The sequence below is a fragment of the Fundulus heteroclitus genome, chromosome 19 (genome assembly GCF_011125445.2).
Source record: "Fundulus heteroclitus isolate FHET01 chromosome 19, MU-UCD_Fhet_4.1, whole genome shotgun sequence".
NCBI classification, from domain to species: domain Eukaryota; kingdom Metazoa; phylum Chordata; class Actinopteri; order Cyprinodontiformes; family Fundulidae; genus Fundulus; species Fundulus heteroclitus.
This window is the reverse complement of record NC_046379.1, coordinates 21,214,814-21,241,540: the sequence shown is the minus strand read 5'-3', so window position 1 is coordinate 21,241,540 and position 26,727 is coordinate 21,214,814. Positions and strand designations below refer to the sequence as shown.

General features: G+C 39.1%; 5 gene segments (V, D, J or C); 1 reads left to right on the top strand and 4 right to left on the bottom strand.

Moving 5' to 3' along the window:
* Positions 1 to 4,751: 4,751 nt before the first annotated feature.
* On the bottom strand, positions 4,752 to 7,203 carry LOC118567021. The segment is given in 4 exon segments: positions 4,752 to 5,300; positions 6,054 to 6,158; positions 6,474 to 6,552; positions 7,138 to 7,203. Coding segments are annotated over 4 exon segments (570 nt in total).
* A 9,767-nt stretch (positions 7,204 to 16,970) lies between these two features.
* Positions 16,971 to 19,166, bottom strand: LOC118567020. The segment is given in 3 exon segments: positions 16,971 to 17,340; positions 18,005 to 18,109; positions 19,106 to 19,166. Coding segments are annotated over 3 exon segments (486 nt in total).
* Positions 19,167 to 21,783: 2,617 nt separating this feature from the next.
* Positions 21,784 to 23,541, bottom strand: LOC118567019. The segment is given in 3 exon segments: positions 21,784 to 22,332; positions 23,107 to 23,233; positions 23,536 to 23,541. Coding segments are annotated over 3 exon segments (453 nt in total).
* On the top strand, positions 23,542 to 24,292 carry LOC105922357. The segment is given in 2 exon segments: positions 23,542 to 23,874; positions 23,967 to 24,292. Coding segments are annotated over 2 exon segments (378 nt in total).
* A 1,539-nt stretch (positions 24,293 to 25,831) lies between these two features.
* On the bottom strand, positions 25,832 to 26,394 carry LOC118567018. The segment is given in 1 exon segment: positions 25,832 to 26,394. A coding segment is annotated over 1 exon segment (405 nt).
* Between the last annotated feature and the right edge of the window lie 333 nt (positions 26,395 to 26,727).

Here is a 26,727-nt window from a genome sequence, read left to right as displayed (position 1 = left end):
ATTCAGCTACAAGTACAAACACACACACAAACTCTGACTTGCATGTACTGAACAGATTTTCAGTCATCCGCACATCTCACTTAAAAACCCAAATCAATGATGATACAAAAAATTTATGATAAAACATTTTTTTCATTTAAACAAGGCTAACCTGAGCAGGTCCCTCAACTTTTAATTAATGTTTATCCCTTTTACTCTGAACAGAAGGGAACCTGAAATATGATCCAGAGGTGAAACTCAGAGTGAAGAGGCTGATCACTGACAGACATATTCGAGTTAGTGGTTCTAGAGATCATTTAGTCTGCTTTGCTGAGAACCATTGATTTTTCTGCTGATGTTCACAATTTTTGAAAAAGCAGTTTTATCTCTTGAAATGAGATTTCAACCTGAAGAGACAATTAGAGAGATTTATTGACATACATCAGAAAAGATATGTGGCTCTCAGACACCGGCAGATGACATGAAAGCTGTGAATGTCAGAGATTGGATGTTCAGTCATGCTCACATCTTACTCTGAAAAAAGTCTGTCTACTTTTAGTTAAGTTGTGAAACAACAAAGACAAGAGGCTCAACATCAGGGGTGTCCAAAGTGTGGCCTGGGGGCCATTTGCTGTCCTCGAAGTGATTTTTGTGCAGCCCTTGATAGAGAGGAGAGTGATGGTGAGCAGCTGCACGCCTTTGGGGGTGTGTTTACTTTTGTTCTGCTTCTCAATAAACCGCTGAGCTGGAACTTGATCAAATCACCATTTCTTTCATTTAATAAGAAACTCAGGAATCAGTAATCATTATTCCCCACAACAAGTTCCGCTAATCACCAATTTAGCAGGAGTTTCTGAATAAAGAGAGACTCATTTCTTGTTCTTGAAGCCCAGAATAACCAAAACTTTCAGACAAAGAGAATAAATTAGATTTTTTAAATATTTGCAAGTTTTTTTCCTGTAAATAAGGGAAAACTGATATGTTCTGTTTCAGATCTACAGTGGTTTACAGTTCCCTTTTCTACAGAAATCTTGGAAAAGCTGCTTATTAAAAGTCATCATAAACATTTTATTCATGTTTCTGAAAGCTAGCATATAAACCTGCTTCCATCCACTTCAGTAAAGGAAACTAGATGATTCTATTATATTTATGTTATGATAATTCACTTTGTTTATTAGAGAACATCTCATGGAGGAGACATGCAAATATAAATAAGTGTTGTATGTAGAAGAATCAACATTTGAACTGAACTTAAAATGAGAAGTAAATATTCTCAGGAGATGAAGTAGTGGTCCGGATCACCTCTGCTCTTTCTGTTTCATCAGAGCAGGTGTGGATTTGCATGATCTTAATGCATCACTGCTCCTCACAGTTTAAGTTGCCGCTGTTCCAGAAGGTCCAAAGTGTGTTTCTGCTCTGACACTGAAACCTGCATCAGGATGATGTCTCCACTGACTCTGGTTGTTCTGTTGGGTTTTCTCACTCAGGGTCAGACTCACTTTTAAATCTGTCTCATTGATTTTGTTTAAACTCAAAGGTTTTACATTTTTGCCATTTTTCTTTGACATTCTGATTTAAAATGTTCATTTCTCATTTCAGGGTCATCTGCCAACAATTTTCTGACTCAGTCTGAAGGATCAAAGTTAGTTAGTGTTGGATCGACTGTGACCATCAGCGCCACAGGAAGTTCTAATATTGGTCCTGATCTCAGTTGGTACCTTCAGAAACCTGGAAAGCCTCCCAAACTTCTTATATACAAAGCTTCAACTTTGTTCTCAGGAACTCCATCTAGATTCAGAGGCAGTAGATCTGGTTCTGATTACACTTTAACCATTGATGGTGTTCAGGCTGAGGATGCTGGAGATTATTACTGTCTGGGTAACCATGGTGGTGCGTTCACACAGTGATTTAGAGTCGTACAAAAACCTCCTTCAGTCTGACTGAGTGAGGGCTGCAGGTGCAGAGAGTCTATGAGGTGAAATGGTTCAGTGAACACATCACAGAAGTTAGCAGGAAAAATACAGAACAGCTAAAAAATCTTTTCAATTTCACAATCAAAAGGACCACATCTATCAAGTGACTTTGGTGTGATCAAATCTGTTCTTAATTAGCTTATAAACCATGGCTAAATACCACAGTTTTTTAAGAAAGAGTGACCCAAAACCAGTTCTTGTTTCTGGGAAAAGATGAAATAGTTTCCTTTCTTTTGAGTCCTAAATATTTTTTACAGTGTACACCTTTCTTTTAATAAGGCAAATGTGTAAAACCCTTTTACATTTTGCTTCTATGATGATTTCCACATCATCCCCCTTAAAAAAAACCCGACTACTTTTTTAACTAAGACATTGTATACCTCGATACAAAATTTACAATTACTCTTAAATGCTTCCATATACTCTCACACAGACACAACTATTCACTTGCATAAAGATCATTAAACCCTTTCAATAACATTGCTATAATCTCTAGTGTCTCACACAAATGCCATCAAACTATCTTACATATAACATTTTTTTTCACAAAGGACAATTTTTGATTAACTTTTTAAAGAAAGAAAATACTGTTAACAAATAGATGATATATAATTACAAAATATTATTATGATTATTTCCTAAATAAGCTTTTTTGTTTGTATTGATTTTTAAGATAATCAGATTTTGGTAAACATTTTCTTCACATAAATCTTTACATTTGTTGTAGTTTTATTTTTCAGTAAAGAGCGTAGTTTGAGAAGAGAGCGCTTAATTAACACAGATCTGAAATTATGAATTTCCCATCGGGGACTAAAGGATCTTCCCTAAAATGTGAGAACTGTGCAGTTTCACCTCCGATTATTTCGATTATTTCTAAAAACTTTTGGCTTAATATATTTTGGTGATTGGTCACAAAATCACCCTTTGTCAGCCCTTATTGAAGTTGTTTTTGTCAACACAATACAAATTGCAGAAACATGTGGGTAAATCATAAAATAAAAAAAGCCAAGTTGAGCAGCATTTTTAGCCGTGTGTGTGTGTGTGTGTGTGTGTGTGTGTGTGTGTGTGTGTGTGTGTGTGTGACAGGTGCTGCAAGCCTACAGGTGCAGCTTGTTAAGAGGCAATCAAGAGCTGGATAAAGGAGGAGCGGTTCCTGACAGCAAGCCAGTTGGTTATTTCTCATAGAGCGGAAAACAGGCCTCCTTGTTCTCCACTTGATGCATTTTAATCTCTCTCTTGCTTTAACACTCCTTGTTTTCTCCTCAAAGTCTCCAAGCCTGGTCTTTTCCAGGTTCCTGGAACCCCCTGCTGTTGTCCACTGGTTCTTATCCCTACTTCCAGGTTTTTGTCATCCTCCATGATTTCCTGCTGTTGCAACCCCAGAGTAAGCCTCACCTTCACCAGCCTGTCCACCTCCACCCTCCAGCTGCTCCATAAGAAAGAGCATTACCAATTACACCGCTACCAACAACCTCTGCTTCTGGACACACTTATCCCTTCCTTGGGTTACTGCATCCTCACACTGAGTAAAACACCGCTGCTACAGTGAAGTTATTTCCTGGAACATCCACCCACCACTTGTCTTACAGAAGCCAGACCAGTTGTCGTACCCAGAGTCTCAGCCTGGACCATCTGCCCCATCACACATTTCTAAATAAACCTGTAATTTTTTTTAAATTTTTTTTTAATGATTCACAGCTCCAGTGGCTCGCTTATATTTAACATAGTAGGCTGACAGGAAGGGGGTGGAAGAGGGGGAGAGACATGCAGCAAAGGACCGCGGGTCGGAGTTGAATCCGGGTCGACCGCGTCGAAGACTAAGGCCTCTGTACATGGGTCGCGCTACTCGCTGATCCACCAGCACACCCAAACCTGTTGAACTTTGACACTTAAAATTATTTTGCAATATTTTGTAAACAAAAACAAAAGGGTCAGATAATACAAAACGAAACCAGAACAGAAAACCAAGCCTAAAAAATTGATGCTGTCTTACCCTCCAGAGCATAAATTTAGCGAGGAGCAGTGTGGATGAACATGTGATTGATTGTGAGAGTTTCAGACCAATGAGGGGATGGACATTTAAATAATCTTCCTGTTTCATTAGAATAACTTCCTTTGATAAAACAGGATATTCTTCTCATTGTAAGACAGTTTGATGGTTTTTATATGTCACATTGAGATAAAAGGACATTGAGTTCCACTGCAATCTTCTTTCCTCTATAATGTTTTCTGTTCTGGTCACATAGAGCACTTTGAATTGTCTTGTTTCTGAAATGTGCTCTACAAATAAACTCACTTTGCCTAAAGTTATGTTATTGAGACGGTTTGGGAGTCTTTATGCAAGTGAATAGTTGTGCTTGTGTGAGTGTATGTTTAAGCATTTAAAAGTAGTTGTACGTTTTGTTTCATAGGGCGTTTCATAGAAATCTTTGATATTTATGTGAATTATTGTCATGACTAATAATGTCAGAAAGTTGTTTGTTCTTCTCACCAGCACAAATCTGAACCGACATTTTTAAAAGTACATTTAAATTAAATGTTTTGAGGTTTTTAGTTTCTGTTAAAAAATAATTGTATTAAAAAATAATCATGTTTTCTGATGACACTCTTGATCCATAAATTTTAGAATATATTCATATATGACGAATTGCAGGGAGGGATCTGAAAAACAAATCTTTCTTCTCTTCATGAGCTGTTGTTAAATTACCTTAATGACCGTTATTTAAAGTGTCATTCTTTACTTGATAATCCAACTTTTATCTTTTTTATTTTTTCATTAAAAAGAACCACTCTACATTGTAATGTATCAGAGCAAGCTTTATTAGAGCCACAGCTAATGAATCCCACTCCCATCCAGCTACTGAGCTCCACACATTAATCTAAGTTATTGATTCACAGCAATGTTGTTCAGCGTCACACAAAGCTTTAGCTTCTCTTCCAGCCATCCAGACTCATACTGATGAGAGCAGCAGGTGTTTTCCTCCTGCTCTCCCTCCCAGAACTCCTGTCCTGGGCTTCATCAGCCTCTCTAGCCCTCACAGCGGCTCCTTTGGATGGTCTGGGCCGTGGTGTGGTCGTGATGGAGGACCCTGCACGAGTACATCTCTCCTTTCATCCAGGTCTCCTGGCTCAGGCTTAAGGTGCTGCTGCTGCTGTAACGTCCGCTCTTCTCCTCCTCTGGGCTGGTCAGGACCCCCTCTCTCACCTCGGTACCGTCCACCTCCCAGCTCACAACGGCTCCCTGAGGGGAGTAGCCGCTCAGCAGGCAGACCAGCGTGGCCGAGCCCCTGGAGAGCTGCTCAGAGGAGGGAGTCAGCAGAGAGACTGAGGGTCTGACCTTGGGGCCAGCTGGAGAGACACACAATGAGCAGATCAGCTTCTGCTGGAGGACACACAGCTGGACACCACACAGTTATTATAGTAAATTATATTATTAGAACACAGAGGAGACAGATTTTTGAGATGTTGGGGTTTATCAACTCATTTACTTCAGTGTAAAGTTTTAATTTAATGTTAAAATTGGTTAGAAACAATAGAATAAGCAACATAATGTCAGCGTCACATAAATATGAATGAAACAACATTTTACTGGTTCTTTAAAGATCCGGTTAATGAAAAACAAAATGGCAGAAGACAGTTAGAGAATTTTCCGTCTCTCTTTTTCACTTCCTCTTCACTGCATCAAACTAATGAACTGTAAACTCAAACTACTCCGAGTAAAGATATATATTTTATTTTATTATCTGCGCCAACAACAATTTTTTTGTAATTTACATTTAAATGCAAATAAGTATTTGTGCTTTTAAAATTTTGATCCTCCACTAAGTTCTAAAGAAAATATATCACTATTTACTATCACTATTTACTATCACTATTTAAATAAAGAAATATTACAATGTTTTAAAAACGTTATTTCATCGTCGAATAAACAACATAAGAAAATAGTTTGTCCGAACTTATTGTGAAAAACTGTTCAAGATGTCAACAGGACAAAGTTTAAAAAAAATAAAAAGTTGCAATATAACAAAAATAGTCATGTTTAAGCTAAATGTACTTAAAAACTAAGTTTTGTATCAGATAAAATGAAATGCTGGTACTTACAGTGATGGATGAGTTTGGTTCCTCCACCAAACGTGTACCACAGTGATACAAAGTCATTAAGAGGCCGTACAAAAACCTCCTGCACTCTCTGCAAGCATCTTTCCACTTAAGAAAAAAGGTTTTTACCCTAAAACTTGAAGCTAAAGCTTTTGTTCAAAAACAGTCATGTAACACAGATTACATTTCCTCCATTTACAATCAAAAATCATATCTTTTTCAGGAGTTTGTTGTTACTTTTTATCAATGAAAGAAAGAGTTTTCCTCTCTCTCTCTATTGTCTTCTTTGTTGAGATGATTCGAATTAGAAGCTCAATTTAAATAACATAAACACAGCAAAATGTAAGTTAATTAGTTTTTGTAGAATATTTAATAGAGGAATAATGTCAATACAAGTGGAAGTTTTACATAAAAAACACATACCTTCATAATTGAAGAAATGTTTTCCATCTAGTAAAGTTGTAAATGTCTCTATTTTCTCTTCTTGTATTCCAATAAGATCCTGAATGGTTTAAATGGCTAAACTATTTGTGCTGATGTTGTGTCTGTGTTTGTCTTCAGCGTGCTGAGAGCAGAGCAATCATTTCCATAGAGAGGAGGCTTTGCATGGTCAGCTGATCCTCCAGGGAACTGAGAAGGTTTATAGTCCTGTGAGTTCAACACTGCAGGACTCAGACCTGTCAGTGGAGCCAACAGAAACAACCAGCACCATGACCCTCATCACCATCCTCATCTGGACGCTGACCTGCTGCTGTTTTACAGGTTCATTCCCTCAGCAACATTTCCAGCATGATGTGCTGCCTTTTCTCTCATTTCTTTCTGCTGATAAATGAAGGATTTGTTTTTGTCTGCAGGATGCAGCGCTCAGGTGACTGTGACTCAGCCTCCACTGGTGACATTTACACCAGGATCCACTGCCACCATCAAGTGTGAGACCAACCCAGCTGTTGGAAGATGCTCTGGCAATCAATGTATGTTCTGGTATCAGCAGAAACCAGGACAGCCTCCAAAGCTCCTAATATATGAGGGGAACAGAGTTTATTCAGGAACACCAGCTCGGTTTAGTGGCAGTGGAAGCGGGACTGACTTCACTTTGACCATCAGTGGAGTTCAGGCTGAAGATGCAGCAGTTTACTACTGTCAGAGTCACCATAGCGGCTATGTTTTCACACAGTGATTAGTAGCCGTACAAAAACCTCCCTCAGTCAGACTGCAGACTCACTGAGCTGTTAGAGCAGAAACTGACTGCAGCTGCTGAGGAGGAAGAGACTCTGATACAGACCACTGAACACAGAGCTGACAGAAACATCACCAAGCACTGATCTCACATATGAGAGCAAATATTTATGATAAACTTCAGTTTTTAGTCCTTTTGGATCTTTTACAGAAAGCTGTCAGTAGAACAACATTCATATAATAAATATTAGCATCTTCTCCTCTACAGTGGAGCCCAATTCTTCATACCCTGGCAGATTTTGTTTAGATGAATCTTTTAATTTGACCATCATGTTTCTCCTCACTGGAAGTAATGTCAACATTTTGGAGTGGCCCTGCCAGAGTCCTGACTTGAATCTGAAAGAGAATTTGTGGAGCTACTGATCAGGGTGATTGGAAAGAGGCCTTCTGACCTCAAAGACCTGTAGCTCATCACCAAAGATAAAACATCTAAATACTGGTGGTAACCTGAAAAAAGCTGGTTATGTTCCCTCTCCAGACTGTAGAGATTGTAAATGTCTGAGCTCCATGGTGGTGGAGAGCTCATACAGTGATCTTGACTGGTAGAAAAACAAAGCAAACAAAAACTTCTCCAGTTTGAATGAAGCTGCAGGAGCTGAGGCTTGGTGAAACAGATCTGCTGGGAAGTTAATAAATGACAACTTTAATCAAGAAAAACACAATCCTGAAGCTTCTTAAAAGATGCTTTAAATTGAAAGTGTTGTATTAAAGTCTCTGTTTTTAGCTGTAAGCTTGTTTAGTTAGTCTGCTGATAGAGACACATAAAAAAACATCCATTTGTTTTCTAACAGGATTTCTGAAGAATTGCTCTAAAGTTTTATAAACAGGTTTTATTACTATTAACAGCTTCTTATTATCAAGTGTATTGACATAGAGTTACAACAGTGTCCAGGGTGGTCACTCTTCAAAGCATCATGCTCGTTTATTCTGAAAACAGGAAAAGACAGCATGTTACAACATCCAGGAGTCACAGCTTCCTTCATCTTTAATGTATTTGACTGGAAGTTGTCTTTTAACAAGTCTTGTTACCAGGTTTTAACCACAAGTCACGCTAGAAATGTACCAGAACTTCCAATTAAAAAGAATCATAAGCATCTTGTTTCAGAAAACTAGTATTTAAACCTGCTTACATCCACTTCAGTAAATTAAACTAGATAATTCTATTATATTTATGTTGCTAAGATAATTTTCTTTGTTTATTAAATCACATCTCATGGAGGAGATGTGCAAATATAAGGAAGTGTTGTTGAAAGATTGACAAACAACATTTGAACTGAACTTAAAATGACAGGTAAGCATTTTCAGGAGATGAAGTGGTAGTTGGGATCACCTCTGTTCTTTTTATCAGAGCCGGTGTGGATTTGAACTCTGAACTAAGAAATACAGCAGAGGTGAAGACTACTGGGACCATCCATCAACGTGAGAGGAAATGTGGAGGTGGTGATCATGCAGATTTGTTGGTGCTGGTCTGGAACAAAACTCATCCAGATCGATCCATTTAACTCCAACAAGATTTACTGGTTCCTCAAACCACAGACATTTCCACAGTATCCTTGTTCTAGCTAGACTGAACCTAAGTTTCATTTTGGACTAAAGTGTGGACTGAATTACTTTATCCAACTGATTATCCAACTTCAGTTATAATACTAAACAGCATTGTGAATATTACTCTGAAGACAGTATAAATGTGGGGCTAGGGGGCTTTTCAATAATTCATTTTAATAGTAGGAGTATGTATAGTAATTTCTCTCAGATAAAAAGCTACCTTGAAAAATTTGATGAGAAATTTAGTGTGGTAGCAATCTCAGAAACCTGGATTACTGAGGAAAAAAGTTTGCTGGATGATTTAGATGGATATCAAATGTTTAGTCAGAATAGGTTAAACAAGAGGGGAGGTGGTGTTGCACTGTTTGTAAGGTCTGGATTGACATGTACGGTTATTGCTAAAATGACATTTTCAGTTGATAACTTGATGGAATGTTTAACTGTCAAAATTGAGGGTAATAGACCTGGCCATATGTTAATTAGTTGTGTTTATCGAACTCCTGGCTCATCTATAGATGAGTTTAGTAAGATAATATTAGAGACGTATGAAAGGCTCAATGAAAAATTTACTTTTATTTGTGGAGATTTTAACATTGATTTGTTGAAATATAATGAGCATACTAATATGACAGAATTTATAAATACAATGTTTGGTTTAGGTTTCTATCCGTTGATCCTAAGACCTACACGAATAACTAAAGATAGTTCGTCATTGATTGATAACATTTTTATAAATAAGTTCAATGTGAAAACAAAAAGTGGATTGTTAGTCACTGACATAACTGATCATTTGCCTGTGTTCACTATGCTTGATATTAGTAACTAAATTCATGGTTTTCTCTGGTAATCGGAATTATAATAATGTAAAGTTATGCATAAATGGAGTAGAAATCGAAAGAGTTTATGAGACAAAATTTTTAGGGATTATCATAGATAATAAACTTAGTTGGAAGCCTCACATAGGATATATTAGAAATAAAGTTGCAAAAACTATTGGAATACTGTTTAAAATAAAAGACTTAATAAATGTTAAAGGCTTGCATGTTATATATTCCTCTTTGGTTATGCCTTATTTATCTTATTGCTCAGAAATCTGGGGAAATGCAAGTAAAACAACTATTGATATATTAGTTAAGTTGCAAAAAAAAGCTATAAGGGTTATAAATAAGGTGGGATACCGTGAACCAACTGATAAACTCTTTATTCAAAGTAAAATATTAAAATTTAAAGATATTGTAAATACAAAAATTCTGGAAATAATGTATAAAGCATTGAATAAAAGTCTTCCTTCTGGTATTCAGAAATTATTTAAGTTAAGAGAAAATAAATATAATTTGCGAGGTTTGTTTATATTTGAATGTGCAAAAGAGAAAAGTCAGATAAAGTCTAGATGTGTTTCAGTTATTTGTGTGAAACTGTGGAATGAATTGAATGATGAATTTAAGTTATGTCCTTTCTTGGTGAACTTTAAAAGAGCTTTAAAATGTAAAATGATAAAATCTTACGCTGTTATGTAGATCTATATATGTATTATGTACTTGAATTTGAATTTGAAGAAATCCTGGTAGGTTGTAAGGTAAAAAAAATAGGGTAGGCAAGAATAAGCTTTGCTTCGGCCTATTCCTTTTTTGGTAAACTGTGGGTTTGTCTATTGTTTTTTTTTCTTTTTTTCTTTTGCTGTTACTTGTGTTTAATGTGGACAATTTACCAAAATAAATAAAGTGATTGATTGATTGATAAAAATTAGACGTGACATTGCATCATGTCTGCTGTTGCAAGAGCTGGGGATGATGCCAGTGGTGCTGATTCATTCAGTCACAGGTATTTATTTATTTTCTGATTGTTCCACAGCGGTTACATTCAGCAGGTAAACACGCCCATGGTAACACACCTCAGCTCCCCGCAGCCTCCACCGCCGCACTCCCCCACCACTGGTTTCCCTGTTCCTGTCTGAAAATGTGCTAAAACTGCAGCTCTGTGCATGAGCTTAGTCAAGAAATCACATCTACCACCAATTTCCCCTGCAGCAGCAGCAGTGTGGGGGTGACATGCGCATCAGTGCTTGTCTCCGGTTCAGAGTCACAGCACCATGAGCAGCTCTATTTATAGGTGCTGAATGATAGATACAGATACAGAGACTGTTAGAAATATGTGAAAGTAATAATTTTCTTTTTATTTAGTTACAGGCATTTAGTCGGTTTTAAAGAACTGGCTTACAGAAATGTTCTATTGTTTTAAATTCACACAGGGAGAACAGATGCTCCTCTCAGACGAGGAATGTCTTGCTTTATATGTTAATCCTGTACGTCTCTGTATGCCAAACCCCATTTTGTAAACCCCCCTTGTCCCTTCTTTTGTGTTTTAACCCCCATATTGTGAACTCCTGAATCCTCCTACCCCCCTTGATGTCCGACAATAAAGGAGAAACACAAAGGTAGATCGAGTGCAGATGAGCCAAGACTGTGGAACAGGTCGTTTCTGGCTCCTCTGCCCTCTTTCTGCTGGAAGAGTCTAAACTTGTCTTTGTGTTGGTTTTCTTTCCAGGATAATACGTTTTTTTTTGCAGCTCTAGTAGCTCGCTTTTTCTGAAAGTAGGCTGACAGGAAGGGGGTGGAAGAGGGGGAGAGACATGCAGCAAAGGACCACGGGTCAGATTCGAACCCGGGTCGAAATAAGGCCTCCGTATATGGGCCACGCTACCTGCTGCGCCACAAGCGCGCCCGTATAATAAGGGTTTTATTTATCGTAACCCTATCAGAGACCATGTCACTCAGTTTAATCTTGTTAATAAAACTTTAAACCCAGATGAAATTTTCCCACTACTGACGTAAATGACGTGAAGTGATGAAAGAGAAAGAGACATTTTCTGATTGCCGCTCGGTTTCTTCTCCTGGATCCGTTGCAATTCTCTCCTCTGTTGCCTCAGATTCCTCTCTCTCTATCTCTCTCTCTCTCTTGGTTCCTCTCCTCCTTCATCACTAACTTTGACCTTAGATGTCTCTCCTGACAGTTTCCCTGATTTCAGCCAACTGAGCATATTTGTGACAATGAATGAAGTAGAGGCCACAAGCTAGATGTGCATTTACAGCACAATGAAGATAACTTCCTCTATAATTCATCTTAAAATGAAGCGTAAAAGAAGAATTCTTCTAAATACATAAATTTTTCATGTGAATACAATTTATTTATTAAATTTATAGTTTTTAATTTAAATTTTTTACCATCACACTTTGGTAATCCCTGTATTAGAGTCATCTCTCACTGAATCCTTCACTCAGTAAAGTCAAATGATCAGAAAGAGATGATTGTCACGTTTGTAGATGTGATTCAAAAATCCAGCCAACATTTTAAAAGGTTTATTCAGAAGGTGAACTCTGGCAAATTAAGGCAGGCAGGCAGTGATGAACTTGAGCCAGTGATGAAGGCAGGAGAAGACTTGAACAGATAATAGAAGCTGAAGGCTCACCAGAGCGGGCAGAGAGAGCAGCAGGACCTCACAGGAAGCAGAGCAGACTAGCAGCACGCAGACACTGGAAACCTTCTTCAGTGAGGGCTGAACACAAGCAGAGCTTCCAAATCCAGCTCGCTGAACACACAGGAACTGGGAGCGTCATGGCGGCAGAGCACATGAGAATAGACCAGACGTTCTGGCAATGAGTAGATGAGTGAGGCAGGTATTTGAAGGCAGGGAACCAGGTGAGCAGAGCTGACTCTGATTGGTAGTTGCAGGAGCTGATCTGGAGGTGAGTGGTGGCAGAGAGATGATGATGATTGGACGGTGACTGAGAGGTGAGAGAATGTCCAAAACTATGACAATGATGGACAGTAATGTTAGACTTATTACACAGTTGTAACATTTTGGAGACTGTTTTTCACAAACTTTAGTTTTGATAGTGGTAATTTGCATTCAGGCTTGGTTGCTACAAATAGTGATCAGAAGAAATGCAAAGATGATAGAGATAAATTAACGTTGGAGATAATTAGAAAAATGCTTCAAATATCTTAATGTGTTAATGAGAACAGACCGGCTGATATCAACTGGAGCAGAATGGTCTCATTAAAAGAGAAAGATGCTTAAAAACATTTTTCATTTGTCAGCTATGGTTCCATTTAATGAAACACGTTTCTGCCGTCATCCCACTGCATGAAGAGGTTCTTTACAGGCAAGAATACGGCTGCCCCTTAGATTTGACCAAATCTTGAACTAATTGAGTCAACGAAGGAAGTGGTCATGGTGTGACACATTCAAAGAGACAGAACAGACAAAACGGAGGAAAGGAAAAAGATTAAGAAAAATGAGGCCATCAGCCACATTTATATAAACGTATGAATGCATTCATGTACTCATACATTAATACGTACTCATACAAATGCTTAACAATGAATGAATAAATCCACAAGTCTGCTTCAGTGTGTAGGTATTGTACACAGGTGTGAGAAATGTGTTTTAGTTTTGTACAGTTGTACTGTTTTATTGTTGTAATTTATTTCATTTTCAACTTAGTCTTCTTCATCTCATTTATAAGTGTGTCAGGGTTTAGTTTTAGTCTGGCTTTTGTCCTGTTAGTTTTCAGTTCCTCCTCTCCTCTCACTCAGCTCACCATCTACTCCCCCAGCTATCAGTCACACCTGTTGGTCACTAATTAGTCAGACTCACTCCACCTGCCAGCCTCCCTACTTAAGCTTTCCTCAGTCTTCACTTCCCTGCCGGTCCATTATCAGACTCCACTCACTCCTCGCCTGTCTCCCTGGTTTGCTCCTGCTTGCTGCTGAAATCCTGCTACCTCTGAGTCTCAAGTTAAGTCTCTGCTCGTCACTGGACTAATCTGCCATCTCTCTGCGTCTAGCCCCCGCTAGCTGTGGAAATGACCTGCCTCATCTGTTCTGCTAGCCGCTGGGTTTTCTGCCTCCTCAGTGCTCCAGCGGTTCTGCCTTCAAGGACTCTCTCTGGGCCGTCAGCTCCTGCTCACATCTACACCCCTGTTCCAGTCCAGTCCTGCCTCTCTGGTTTCATCTGTCATTACCCATCTTCCTTTGAATAAACTCTGTTTTCAGCTCCGTGTGTGTGGTATAGTTCTGAGTTCATCGAAGATAAATCATGACAAAGTCTTACTCCATTGTTCCACTTTAGGTTCATTAGATGTGCAACATATGTTTTTATTTGCATCTACTTTTATTGGACAAAAGAGGGCAGCATCTGTCTGTTGCAGAAACTGAAACTTGTCATTCAGCTCCAACCGTGCTGCTCTTCTAGGCCCTCAGTGTGATTTTGTGTGGCCCTCAACCGCAGTACAAAAATGGCACTAATTTAGTTTTCCAGCTCAAGGTTGGAGGTTGATGCAAGTAAAACAAGAACTGGTAGTGAAACTTTCATTGATGTGATGTCTTTCAAAGACGATGCAGAACAATTGAAGTCTTCTAAAAATGGAAGATACAACACACAGTACTCATCTTTTATCAATCTGGTTTTTGGCTTTTAACTGGATTTCATAGTAAATAGGAGCACAAAACCTCCAGTGAGTTCAACTCAAGAGCAGACCTTGGTGGGTCCATTTAGCACCCGGTTGGCTAAAACAAGAGTTTCTGAAGAAAGAGTTATGTAAGCCGAGAATAATCCCAAAAGATTCAAACAAAGATATTAAAAAAATAGTTTTAAAATGTGATTTGCAGGGTTTTCTTAGAAATTTTGGGGAAAGAACAATGTGTTCAAAGCTATCTTAAACCTCTGATGGTTTAGGAAAGCTTTGAATGTTTCTGAAAGTTAGTATATAAACCTGCTCACATCCACTTTTTAACAGAAACTACATGATTCTATTACATTTATGTTGTTACAATAGTTTTCTTTGTTCATTGGAGCACATCTCATGGAACAAATGTGTATATATAAAGAAGAGTTGTATATAGAAGAACATGAAAGATTGACAAGAAATATTTGAACTGAATTTAAAATGAGAAGTAAATATTCTCAGGAGATGAAGCGGTGGTCCGGATCACCTCTGCTCTTTCTGTTTCATCAGAGCAGGTGTGGATTTGCATGATCTTAATTCATCTTTAGCTGACCGTTAAATCCTGGCTTATAGAAACGCAGCATAGATGACAAACCAAAAATCAAGTCTAAAGTTAAACAGTAATGGTTTATTTACAGTTTTAATCAGATATCTGAATAAAATAAATCCCCAGTTCTACTGTTGTGAAGCAGTGTGTGTGTGTGTGTGTGTGTGTGTGTGTGTGTGTGTGTGTGTGTGTGTGTGTGTGTGTGTGTGTGTGTGTGTGTGTGTGTGTGTGACAGGTGCTGCAGGCCTACAGGGGCAGCTTGTTAAGAGGCAATCAAGAGCTGGATAAAGAGGAAACGTTTCCTGACAGCAAGCCAGTTGGTTATCTCTCATAGAGCGGAAAACAGGCCTCCTTGTTCTCCACTTAATGCATTTTAATCCCTCTCTTGCTTTAACACTCCTTGTTTTCTCCTCAAAGTCTCCAAGCCTGGTCTTCTCCAGGTTCCTGGAACCTCGTGCTGTTGTCTACTGGTTCTTATCCCTACTTCCAGGTTTTTGTCATCCTCCATGATTTCCTGCTGTTGCAACCCCAGAGTAAGCCTCACCTTCACCAGCCTGTCCACCTCCACCCTTCAGCTGCTCCATAAGAAAGAGCATTACCAATTACACCGCTACCAACAACCTCTGCTTCTGGACACACTTATCCCTTCCTTGGATTACTGGATCCTCACACTGAGTAAAAACACTGCTGCTACACTGAAGTTATTTCCTGGAACATCCACCCACCACTTGTCTTACAGAAGCCAGACCAGTTGCCGTACCCAGAGTCTCAGCCTGGACCATCTGCCCCATCACACATTTCTAAATAAACCTGTTGAACTTTTTTTTTTTTTTCGAGATTTTTCACAGCTCTAGTGGCTCACTTTTTTAACACTGGCTGAGAGGAAGGGGGTGGAAGAGGGGGAGAGACATGCAGCAAAGGACTAAGGCCTCTGTACATGGGTCGCGCTACTCGCTGATCCACCAGCACACCCAAACCTGTTGAACTTTGACATTTAAAATTATTTTACAATATTTTGTAAACTAAAAACAAAAGGGTCAGATAATACAAAACGAAACCAGAACAGAAAACAAAGCCTAAAAAAGTGATGCTGTCTTACCCTCCAGAGCATAAATTTAGCGAGCAGCAGTGTGGATGGACCTGTGATTGATTGTGAGAGTTTCAGACCAATGAGGGGATGAACATTTAAATAATCTTCCTGTTTCATTAGAATAACTTCCTTTGATAAAACAGGATATTCTTCTCATTGTAAGACAGTTTGATGGTTTTTATATGTGACATTGAGATAGAAGGACATTGAGTTCCACTGCAATCTGCTTTCTTGTATAATTTTTTCTGTTCTGGTCACATAGAGCACTTTGAATTGTCTTGTTTCTGAAATGTGCTCTACAAATAAACTCACTTTGCCTAAAGTTATGTTATTGAGACGGTTTGGGGGTCTTTATGCAAATTAATAGTCGTGCTTGTGTGAGTGTATGTATGAGCATTTAATAGTAGTTGTACATTTTGTTTCATGGGGTGTTTCATAGAAATCTTTGATTTTTTATGTGAATTATTGTCATGACTAATAATGTCAGAAAGTTGTTTGTTCTTCTCACCAGCTCAAATCTGAACCGGCATTTTTAAAAGTACATTTAAATTAAATGTTTTGAGGTTTTTAGTTTCTGTTAAAAAATAATTTTATTAAAAAATAATCATGTTTTCTGATGACACTCTTGATCCATAAATTTTAGAATATATTCATATATGAAGAATTGCAGGGAGGGATCTGAAAACAAATCTTTCTTCTCTTCATGAGCTGTTGTTAAATTACCTTAACGACCGTTATTTAAAGTGTCATTCCTTTTTTGATGAATCCAACTTTTATCTTTTTTATTTTTCCATTAAAAAGAACCACTCTCCATTGTAATGTATCAGAGCAAGCTTTATTAGAGCCACAGCAAATGAATCCCACTCCCATCCAGCTACTGAGCTCCACACATTAATCTAAGTTATTGATTCACAGCAATGTTGTTCAGCGTCACACAAAGCTTTAGCTTCTCTTCCAGCCATTCAGACTCATACTGATGAGAGCAGCAGGTGATTTCCTCCTGCTCTCCCTCCCAGAACTCCTGTCCTGGGCTTCATCAGCCTCTCTAGCCCTCACAGCGGCTCCTTTGGATGGTCTGGGCCGTGGTGTGGTCGTGATGGAGGACCCTGCACGAGTACATCTCTCCTTTCATCCAGGTCTCCTGGCTCAGGCTTAAGGTGCTGCTGCTGCTGTAACGTCCGCTCTTCTCCTCCTCTGGGCTGGTCAGGACCCCCTCTCTCACCTCGGTACCGTCCACCTCCCAGCTCACAACGGCTCCCTGAGGGGAGTAGCCGCTCAGCAGGCAGACCAGCGTGGCCGAGCCCCTGGAGAGCTGCTCAGAGGAGGGAGTCAGCAGAGAGACTGAGGGTCTGACCTTGGGGCCAGCTGGAGAGGAGAGCAGAGACACACAATGAGCAGATCAGCTTCTGCTGGAGGACACACAGCTGGACACTACACAGTTATTATAGTAAATTATAATATTATAACAGAGGAGACAGATTTTTGAGATGTTGGGGTTTATCAACTCATTTACTTCAGTGTAAAGTTTTAATTTAATGTTAAAATTGGTTAGAAACAATAGAATAAGCAACATAATGTCAGCGTCACATAAATATGAATGAAACAACATTTTACTGGTTCTTTAAAGATCCGGTTAATGAAAAACAAAATGGCAGAAGACAGTTAGAGAATTTTCCGTCTCTCTTTTTCACTTCCTCTTCACTGCATCAAACTAACGAACTGTAAACTCAAACTACTCCGAGTAAAGATATATATTTTATTTTATTATCTGCGCCAACAACAATTTTTTTGTAATTTACATTTAAATGCAAATAAGTATTTGTGCTTTTAAAATTTTGATCCTCCACTAAGTTCTAAAGAAAATATATCACTATTTACTATCACTATTTACTATCACTATTTAAATAAAGAAATATTACAATGTTTAAAAAAAATAAAAAGTTGCAATATAACAAAAATAGTCATGTTTAAGCTAAATGTACTTAAAAACTAAGTTTTGTATCAGATAAAATGAAATGCTGGTACTTACAGTGATGGATGAGTTTGGTTCCTCCACCAAACGTGTACCACAGTGATACAAAGTCATTAAGAGGCCGTACAAAAACCTCCTGCACTCTCTGCAAGCATCTTTCCACTTAAGAAAAAAGGTTTTTACCCTAAAACTTGAAGCTAAAGCTTTTGTTCAAAAACAGTCATGTAACACAGATTACATTTCCTCCATTTACAATCAAAAATCATATTTTTTCAGGAGTTTGTTGTTACTTTTTATCAATGAAAGAAAGAGTTTTCCTCTCTCTCTCTATTGTCTTCTTTGTTGAGATGATTCGAATTAGAAGCTCAATTTAAATAACATAAACACAGCAAAATGTAAGTTAATTAGTTTTTGTAGAAATTTGTAGAATATTTAATAGAGGAATAATGTCAATACAAGTGGAAGTTTTACATGAAAAACACATACCTTCATAATTGAAAAAATGTTTTCCATCTAGTAAAGTTGTAAATGTCTCTATTTTCTTATCTTGTATTCCAATAAGATCCTGAATGGTTTAAATGGCTAAACTATTTGTGCTGATGTTGTGTCTGTGTTTGTCTTCAGCGTGCTGAGAGCAGAGCAATCATTTCCATAGAGAGGAGGCTTTGCATGGTCAGCTGATCCTCCAGGGAACTGAGAAGGTTTATAGTCCTGTGAGTTCAACACTGCAGGACTCAGACCTGTCAGTGGAGCCAGCAGAAACAACCAGCACCATGACCCTCATCACCATCCTCATCTGGACGCTGACCTGCTGCTGTTTTACAGGTTCATTCCCTCAGCAACATTTCCAGCATGATGTGCTGCCTTTTCTCTCATTTCTTTCTGCTGATAAATGAAGGATTTGTTTTTGTCTGCAGGATGCAGCGCTCAGGTGACTGTGACTCAGCCTCCACTGGTGACATTTACACCAGGATCCACTGCCACCATCAAGTGTACAACAAATCCTGCTGTTTACCGCTGGGATGATGGTAACCAGGATATGTTCTGGTATCAGCAGAAACCAGGACAGCCTCCAAAGCTCCTGATATATTTGGTGGATAAACTTCAGTCAGGAACACCAGCTCGGTTTAGTGGCAGTGGAAGCGGGACTGACTTCACTTTGACCATCAGTGGAGTTCAGGCTGAAGATGCAGCAGTTTACTACTGTCAGAGTCACCATAGCGGCTATGTTTTCACACAGTGATTAGTAGCCGTACAAAAACCTCCCTCAGTCAGACTGCAGACTCACTGAGCTGTTAGAGCAGAAACTGACTGCAGCTGCTGAGGAGGAAGAGACTCTGATACAGACCACTGAACACAGAGCTGACAGAAACATCACCAAGCACTGATCTCACATATGAGAGCAAATATTTATGATAAACTTCAGTTTTTAGTCCATTTGGCAGTTGAGCCCAAATTCTTTGTACCCTGGCTTATTCAGGTTTAGATGAATCTTTTAATTCGACCCGCATGTTTCTCCTCACTGGAAGTAATGTCAACATTTTGGAGAGGCCCTGCCAGAGTCCTGACTTTTGATAAACTTTTTTTTGCGTAAATCTTTACAATTCTTGTAGTTTTTATTTTTACGGTAAGGAGCTTAGTTTGAAGAGAGCACTTGATTAACACAGATTTGAAATTATGAATTTCCCATCAGGGACTAAAGGATCTTTCATAGAATGTGAGAACTGTGCAGTTTCACCTCCGATTATTTCTAAAAACTTTTTGGCAAAATCACCCTTTGTCAGCCCTTATTGAAGTTGTTTTGGTCAACACAATACAAATTGCAGAAACATGAGGGTAAAGCATAAAATAAAAAAAGCCAAGTTAAACAGCATTTTTAGCCGCACATCAGACTTTAACATTTTCTATACCCAATTCTATTGAAGATCGCCTTTTAAAGGGGCAATCTTGTTGTCTTTAGCTGACCGTCAAATCCTGGCTTATAGAAACGCAGCATAGATGACAAACCAAAAATCAAGTCTAAAGTTAAACAGTAATGGTTTATTTACAGTTTTAATCAGATATCTGAATAAAATAAATCCCCAATTCTAGTGTTGTGAAGCAGTGTGTGTGTGTGTGTGTGTGTGTGTGTGTGTGTGTGTGTGTGTGTGTGTGTGTGTGTGACAGGTGCTGCAGGCCTACAGGTGCAGCTTGTTAAGAGGCAATCAAGAGCTGGATAAAGAGGAAACGTTTCCTGACAGCAAGCCAGTTGGTTATCTCTCATAGAGCGGAAAACAGGCCTCCTTGTTCTCCACTTAATGCATTTTAATCTCTCTCTTGCTTTAACACTCCTTGTTTTCTCCTCAAAGTCTCCAAGCCTGGTCTTCTCCGGGTTCCTGGAATCCCCTGCTGTTGTCCACTGGTTCTTATCCCTGCTTCCAGGTTTTTGTCATCCTCCATGATTTCCTGCTGTTGCAACCCCAGAGTAAGCATCACATTCACCAGCCTGTCCACCTCCACCCTCCAGCTGCTCCATAAGAAAGAGCATTACCAATTACACCGCTACCAACAACCTCTGCTTCTGGACACACTTATCCCTTCCTTGGGTTACTGGATCCTCACACTGAGTAAAACACCGCTGCTACAGTGAAGTTATTTCCTGGAACATCCACCCACCACTTGTCTTACAGAAGCCAGACCAGTTGCCGTACCCAGAGTCTCAGCCTGGACCATCTGCCCCATCACACATTTCTAAATAAACCAGTTGAACTTTTTTTTTTTTTTTTGAGATTTTTCACAGCTCCAGTGGCTCGCTTTTTTAACACTGGCTGAGAGGAAGGGGGTGGAAGAGGGGGAGAGACATGCAGCAAAGGACTAAGGCCTCTGTACATGGGTCGCGCTACTCGCTGCACCACCAGCATGCCCAAACCTGTTGAACTTTGACACTTAAAATTATTTTACAATATTTTTTAGACTAAAAACAAAAGGGTCAGATAATACAAAACAAAACCAGAACAGAAAACAAAGCCTACAAAAGTGATGCTGTCTTACCCTCCAGAGCATAAATTTAGCGAGCAGCAGTGTGGATGGACATGTGATTGATTGTGAGAGTTTCAGACCAATGAGGGGATGAACATTTAAATAATTTTCCTGTTTCATTAGAATAACTTCCTTTGATAAAACAGGATATTCTTCTCATTGTAAGACAGTTTGATGTTTTTTATATGTCACATTGAGATAAAAGGACATTGAGTTCCAATGCAATCTGCTTTCCTCTATAATGTTTTCTGTTCTGGTCACATAGAGCACTTTGAATTGTCTTGTTTCTGAAATGTGCTCTACAAATAAACTCACTTTGCCTAAAGTTATGTTATTGAGACGGTTTGGGGGTCTTTATGCAAGTGCATAGTTGTGCTTGTGTGAGTGTATGTATGAGCATTTGTTAGTAGTTGTACGTTTTGTTTCATAGGGCGTTTCATAGAAATCTTTGATATTTATGTGAAATATTGTCATGACTAATAATGTCAGAAAGTTGTTTGTTCTTCTCACCAGCACAAATCTGAACCGACATTTTTAAAAGTACATTTAAATTAAATGTTTTGAGGTTTTTAGTTTCTGTTAAAAAATAATTGTATTAAAAAATAATCATGTTTTTTGATGACACTCTTGATCCATACATTTTAGAATATATTCATATATTAAGAATTGCAAGGAGGGATGTGAAAAACAAATCTTTCTTCTCTTCATGAGCTGTTGTTAAATTACCTTAATGACCGTTATTTAAAGTGTCATTCTTTACTTGATAAATCCACTTTTATCTTTTTTATTTTTTCATTAAAAAGAACCACTCTCCATTGTAATGTATCAGAGCAAGCTTTATTAGAGCCACAGCAAATGAATCCCACTCCCATCCAGCTACTGAGCTCCACACATTAATCTAAGTTATTGATTCACAGCAATGTTGTTCAGCGTCACACAAAGCTTTAGCTTCTCTTCCAGCCATCCAGACTCATACTGATGAGAGCAGCAGGTGATTTCCTCCTGCTCTCCCTCCCAGAACTCCTGTCCTGGGCTTCATCAGCCTCTCTAGCCCTCACAGCGGCTCCTTTGGATGGTCTGGGCCGTGGTGTGGTCGTGATGGAGGACCCTGCACGAGTACATCTCTCCTTTCATCCAGGTCTCCTGGCTCAGGCTTAAGGTGCTGCTGCTGCTGTAACGTCCGCTCTTCTCCTCCTCTGGGCTGGTCAGGACCCCCTCTCTCACCTCGGTACCGTCCACCTCCCAGCTCACAACGGCTCCCTGAGGGGAGTAGCCGCTCAGCAGGCAGACCAGCGTGGCCGAGCCCCTGGAGAGCTGCTCAGAGGAGGGAGTCAGCAGAGAGACTGAGGGTCTGACCTTGGGGCCAGCTGGAGAGGAGAGCAGAGACACACAATGAGCAGATCAGCTTCTGCTGGAGGACACACAGCTGGACAAGACACAGTTATTATAGTAAATGATATTATTAGAACAGAGGAGACAGATCTTTGAGATGTTGGGGTTTATAAATCCATCAAACTCATTTACTTCAGTGTAAAGTTTTAATTTAATGTTAGAATTGGCTAGAAACAATAGAATAAGCAACATAATGTCAGCGTCACATAAATATGAAAGAAATAACATTTTACTGTAAATATGTTGGTTCTTTAAAGATCCGGTTAATGAAAAACAAAATGGCAGAAGACAGTTAGAGACTTTTCCGTCTCTCTTTTTCACTTCCTCTTCACTGCATCAAACTAACGAACTGTAAACTCAAACTACTCCGAGTAAAGATATATATTTTAATTTTCTTATCTTTGCCAACAACAATTTTTTGTAATTTACATTTAAAATGCAAAGAAGTATTTGTGCTTTAAAAATTTTGATCCTTCACTAAGTTCTAAAGAAAATATATCACTATTCACTATCACTATTTAAATAAAGAAATATTACAATGTTTTAAAAACGTTATTTCATCATCAAATAAACAACATAAGAAAATAGTTTGTCTGAACTTATTGTGAAAAATTGTCCAAGATGTCAACAATACAAAAGTTTCAAAAAAATTAAATAAAAGGTTCAGTATAACAAAAATAGTAATGTTTAAGCTAAATGTATTTAAAAACTAAGTTTTGTATCAGATAAGATGAAATGCTGGTACTTACAGTGATGGATGAGTTTGGTTCCTCCACCAAACGTGTACCACAGTGATACAAAGTCATTAAGAGGCCGTACAAAAACCTCCTGCACTGTCAGCAAACATCTTTCCACTGAAGAAATAAAGTTTTTACCCTAAAACTTGAAGCTAATGCTTTTGTTCAAAAGCAGTCATGTAACACAGATTACATTTCTTCCATTTACGATCAAAAATCATATTTCTTTTCAGGAGTTTGTTGTTACTTTTTATCAATGAAAGAAAGAGTTCTCCTCTCTCTCTATTGTCTTCTTTGTTGAGATGATTAGAATTAGAAGCTCAATTTAAATAACATAAACACAGCAAAAAGTAAGTTATTCAGTTTATATAGAAATTTGTAGAATATTTAATTGAGGAATAATGTCAATACAAGTTGAAGTTAGGCTAAAAAAACACATACCTTCATAATTGAAAAAATGTATTCCATCTAGTAAAGTTGTAAATGTCTCTATTTTCTCTTCTTGTATTCCAATAAGATCCTGAATGGTTTAAATGGCTAAACTATTTGTGCTGATGTTGTGTCTGTGTTTGTCTTCAGCGTGCTGAGAGCAGAGCAATCATTTCCATAGAGAGGAGGCTTTGCATGGTCAGCTGATCCTCCAGGGAACTGAGAAGGTTTATAGTCCTGTGAGTTCAACACTGCAGGACTCAGACCTGTCAGTGGAGCCAGCAGAAACAACCAGCACCATGACCCTCATCACCATCCTCATCTGGACGCTGACCTGCTGCTGTTTTACAGGTTCATTTCCTCAGCAACATTTCCAGCATGATGTGCTGCCTTTTCTCTCGTTTCTTTCTGCTGATAAATTAAGGATTTGTTTTTGTCTGCAGGATGCAGCGCTCAGGTGACTGTGACTCAGCCTCCACTGGTGACATTTACACCAGGATCCACTGCCACCATCAAGTGTACCACAAATCCTGCTGTTTACCGCTGGTCTGGTGGTGAGGAGGGTATGTTCTGGTATCAGCAGAAACCAGGACAGCCTCCAAAGAGCCTTATATATTATGTACATAAACTTCAGTCAGGAACACCAGCTCGGTTTAGTGGCAGTGGAAGTGGGACTGACTTCACTTTGACCATCAGTGGAGTTCAGGCTGAAGATGCAGCAGTTTACTACTGTAAGAGTTACCATAGCGGCGGCGTGTTCACACAGTGATTAGTAGCCGTACAAAAACCTCCCTCAGTCAGACTGCAGACTCACTGAGCTGTTAGAGCAGAAACTGATTGCAGCTGCTGAGGAGGAAGAGACTCTGATACAGACCACTGAACACAGAGCTGACAGAAACATCACCAAGCACTGATCTCACACATGAGAGCAAACATTTATTATATTTATTCAACTTTTAGTCTTTTTGGATCTTTCACATCAAGATGTCAATGGATCAACATTCATATAATAAATATTAGCATCTTCTTCTATAGATTCTCCCACCACTGTGGGGGAGTGGTGGCCTAGTGGTTAGAGCACAGAGCTTCAGTCCCAGAGGTTCTGAGTTCAACTCCCACAAGCTGCCGTTTTGGGCCCCCAGCTGGCGCACAGTGGCAGCCCACTGCTCCCCAAGTGGATGGGTCAAGATGCAGAAGTGAATTTCTCCTTTGTGAGATCAATAAAGTTCTCTTATTATTACAGTTGAGACCAAATTATTGGTCCGCTGGCAGATTTATGTTTAGATTATTGTTTTAATTTGACCAGCATGTTTCTCCTCACTGGAAGTAATGTCAACACTTTGGAGTGGCCCTGCCAGAGTCCTGACTTGAATCTGAGGGAGAATTTGTGGATGTATGCATCCACAAGTTTGTGGATTTGCTCCTCCCAGTTTAAGTTGCCGCTGTTCCAGAAGGTCCAAAGTGTGTTTCTGCTCTGACACTGAAACCTGCATCAGGATGATGTCTCCACTGACTCTGGTTGTTCTGTTGGGTTTTCTCACTCAGGGTCAGACTCACTTTTAAATCTGTCTCATTGATTTGGTTTAAACTCAAAGGTTTTACATTTTTGCCATTTTTCTTTGACATTCTGATTTAAAATGTTCATTTCTCATTTTCTGACTCAGTCTGAAGGATCAAAGTTAGTTAGTGTTGGATCGACTGTGACCATCAGCGCCACAGGAAGTTCTAATATTGGTGCTGATCTCAGTTGGTACCTTCAGAAACCTGGACAGCCTCCCAAACTTCTTATATACAGAGTTTCAACTTTGTTCTCAGGAACGCCATCTAGATTCAGAGGCAGATCTGGTTCTGATTACACTTAAACCATCAATGGTTTTCAGGCTGAAGATGCTGGAGATTATTACTGTCTGGGTTACCATGGTGGTGGTGCGTTCACACAGTGATTTAGAGCCGTACAAAAACCTCCTTCAGTCTGACTGAAGGCTGCAGGTGCAGAGAGTCTGTGAGGTGAAATGGTTCAGTGAACACATCACAGAAGTTAGCAGGAAAAACACAGAACAGCTAAAAAAGACAAATGTAACTATAGATCAATTTAAAAACAATCTGTTAAAATGTGGTTTTATAAATATGTATTTCAATAAGTTTTCTGATACTGCGGTGTTTGTACCATATTTATACCTGCAGGCTTTTAATAGTGCAAGCATCTAAAATCTTCTAGAAACTTTAGAGCAGGTGGAAAAACATCATGAAATGAGATTTGATCAAGAACATTAATTTTGTAACAGAGAAATAAAAACAAAGACAGTGATTATCATATATCTGTACTTTTATTGAAACAATCCTTCACTTCTACTTTTATCAGAGAACATTAGTAAGATGAGTTTTAGAAATCAGTGTGAACATGAAAAGTAATCTTGCTGAATAAACTCTGAGAGCATCCTGACTTGCAGACATGAAGCTGAGGCTCTACTCTGAGCAGCGGGCAGGGTCCAGGCTTTGAGTGACAGGACTCTGTCCACTCTGATTGGCCTCACAGCTCACTGAGCCCGCCTTCCTCCACTGGTCTGCAGGGAGGCTCAGGGTGCTGCTCCAGCTGTAGAGGCCGTCCCTCCCCAGGACCTCCAGGCTGTTAGACACCCCTGAGGACCTGCTGCTGCCCCCCACCTTCCAGCCCAGCCTCCAGGTTGAGGGGAAGCCTCCGCTGGCCAGACACACCAGTGTGACGCTGCTCTGCTGCTCCTCCTCCTCTTTGGAGGGGGGGAGGACAGTCAGGGTGGGCCGCACCACACCCACTGGAGTAGAGAGGGGGAGAAAAGAGGCAGCAATGAGAATGAAAGCTGCTAAAAACACCTTCAGAGCTTCATTATCCATAATTACTGATGACATCTTCATCTGTCCCTCATATTATGTGACTCTTAACGATGAAACCCTGGGATGATTGAACTGAGAGCTGAAACACTGGTGGAAACAGTTCAGACGTTGACATCTGTTTCTTTCACTTCCTTAAAACGCCACGGAAAACAAATGAACCACGAACACCAAGAAGATCTGAGTTTACTCAGAAAATATTAGCTCTATTTAACTAAAATCCAGATCAAAATCCCGATCTAAGATTATTAATTATAAAATTAATGTTTGCTTAAATAAGAAGTGAAAATAACCTAATAAAAAATGAAAAAACAATAGAGTAAAACCTAAGCTTGG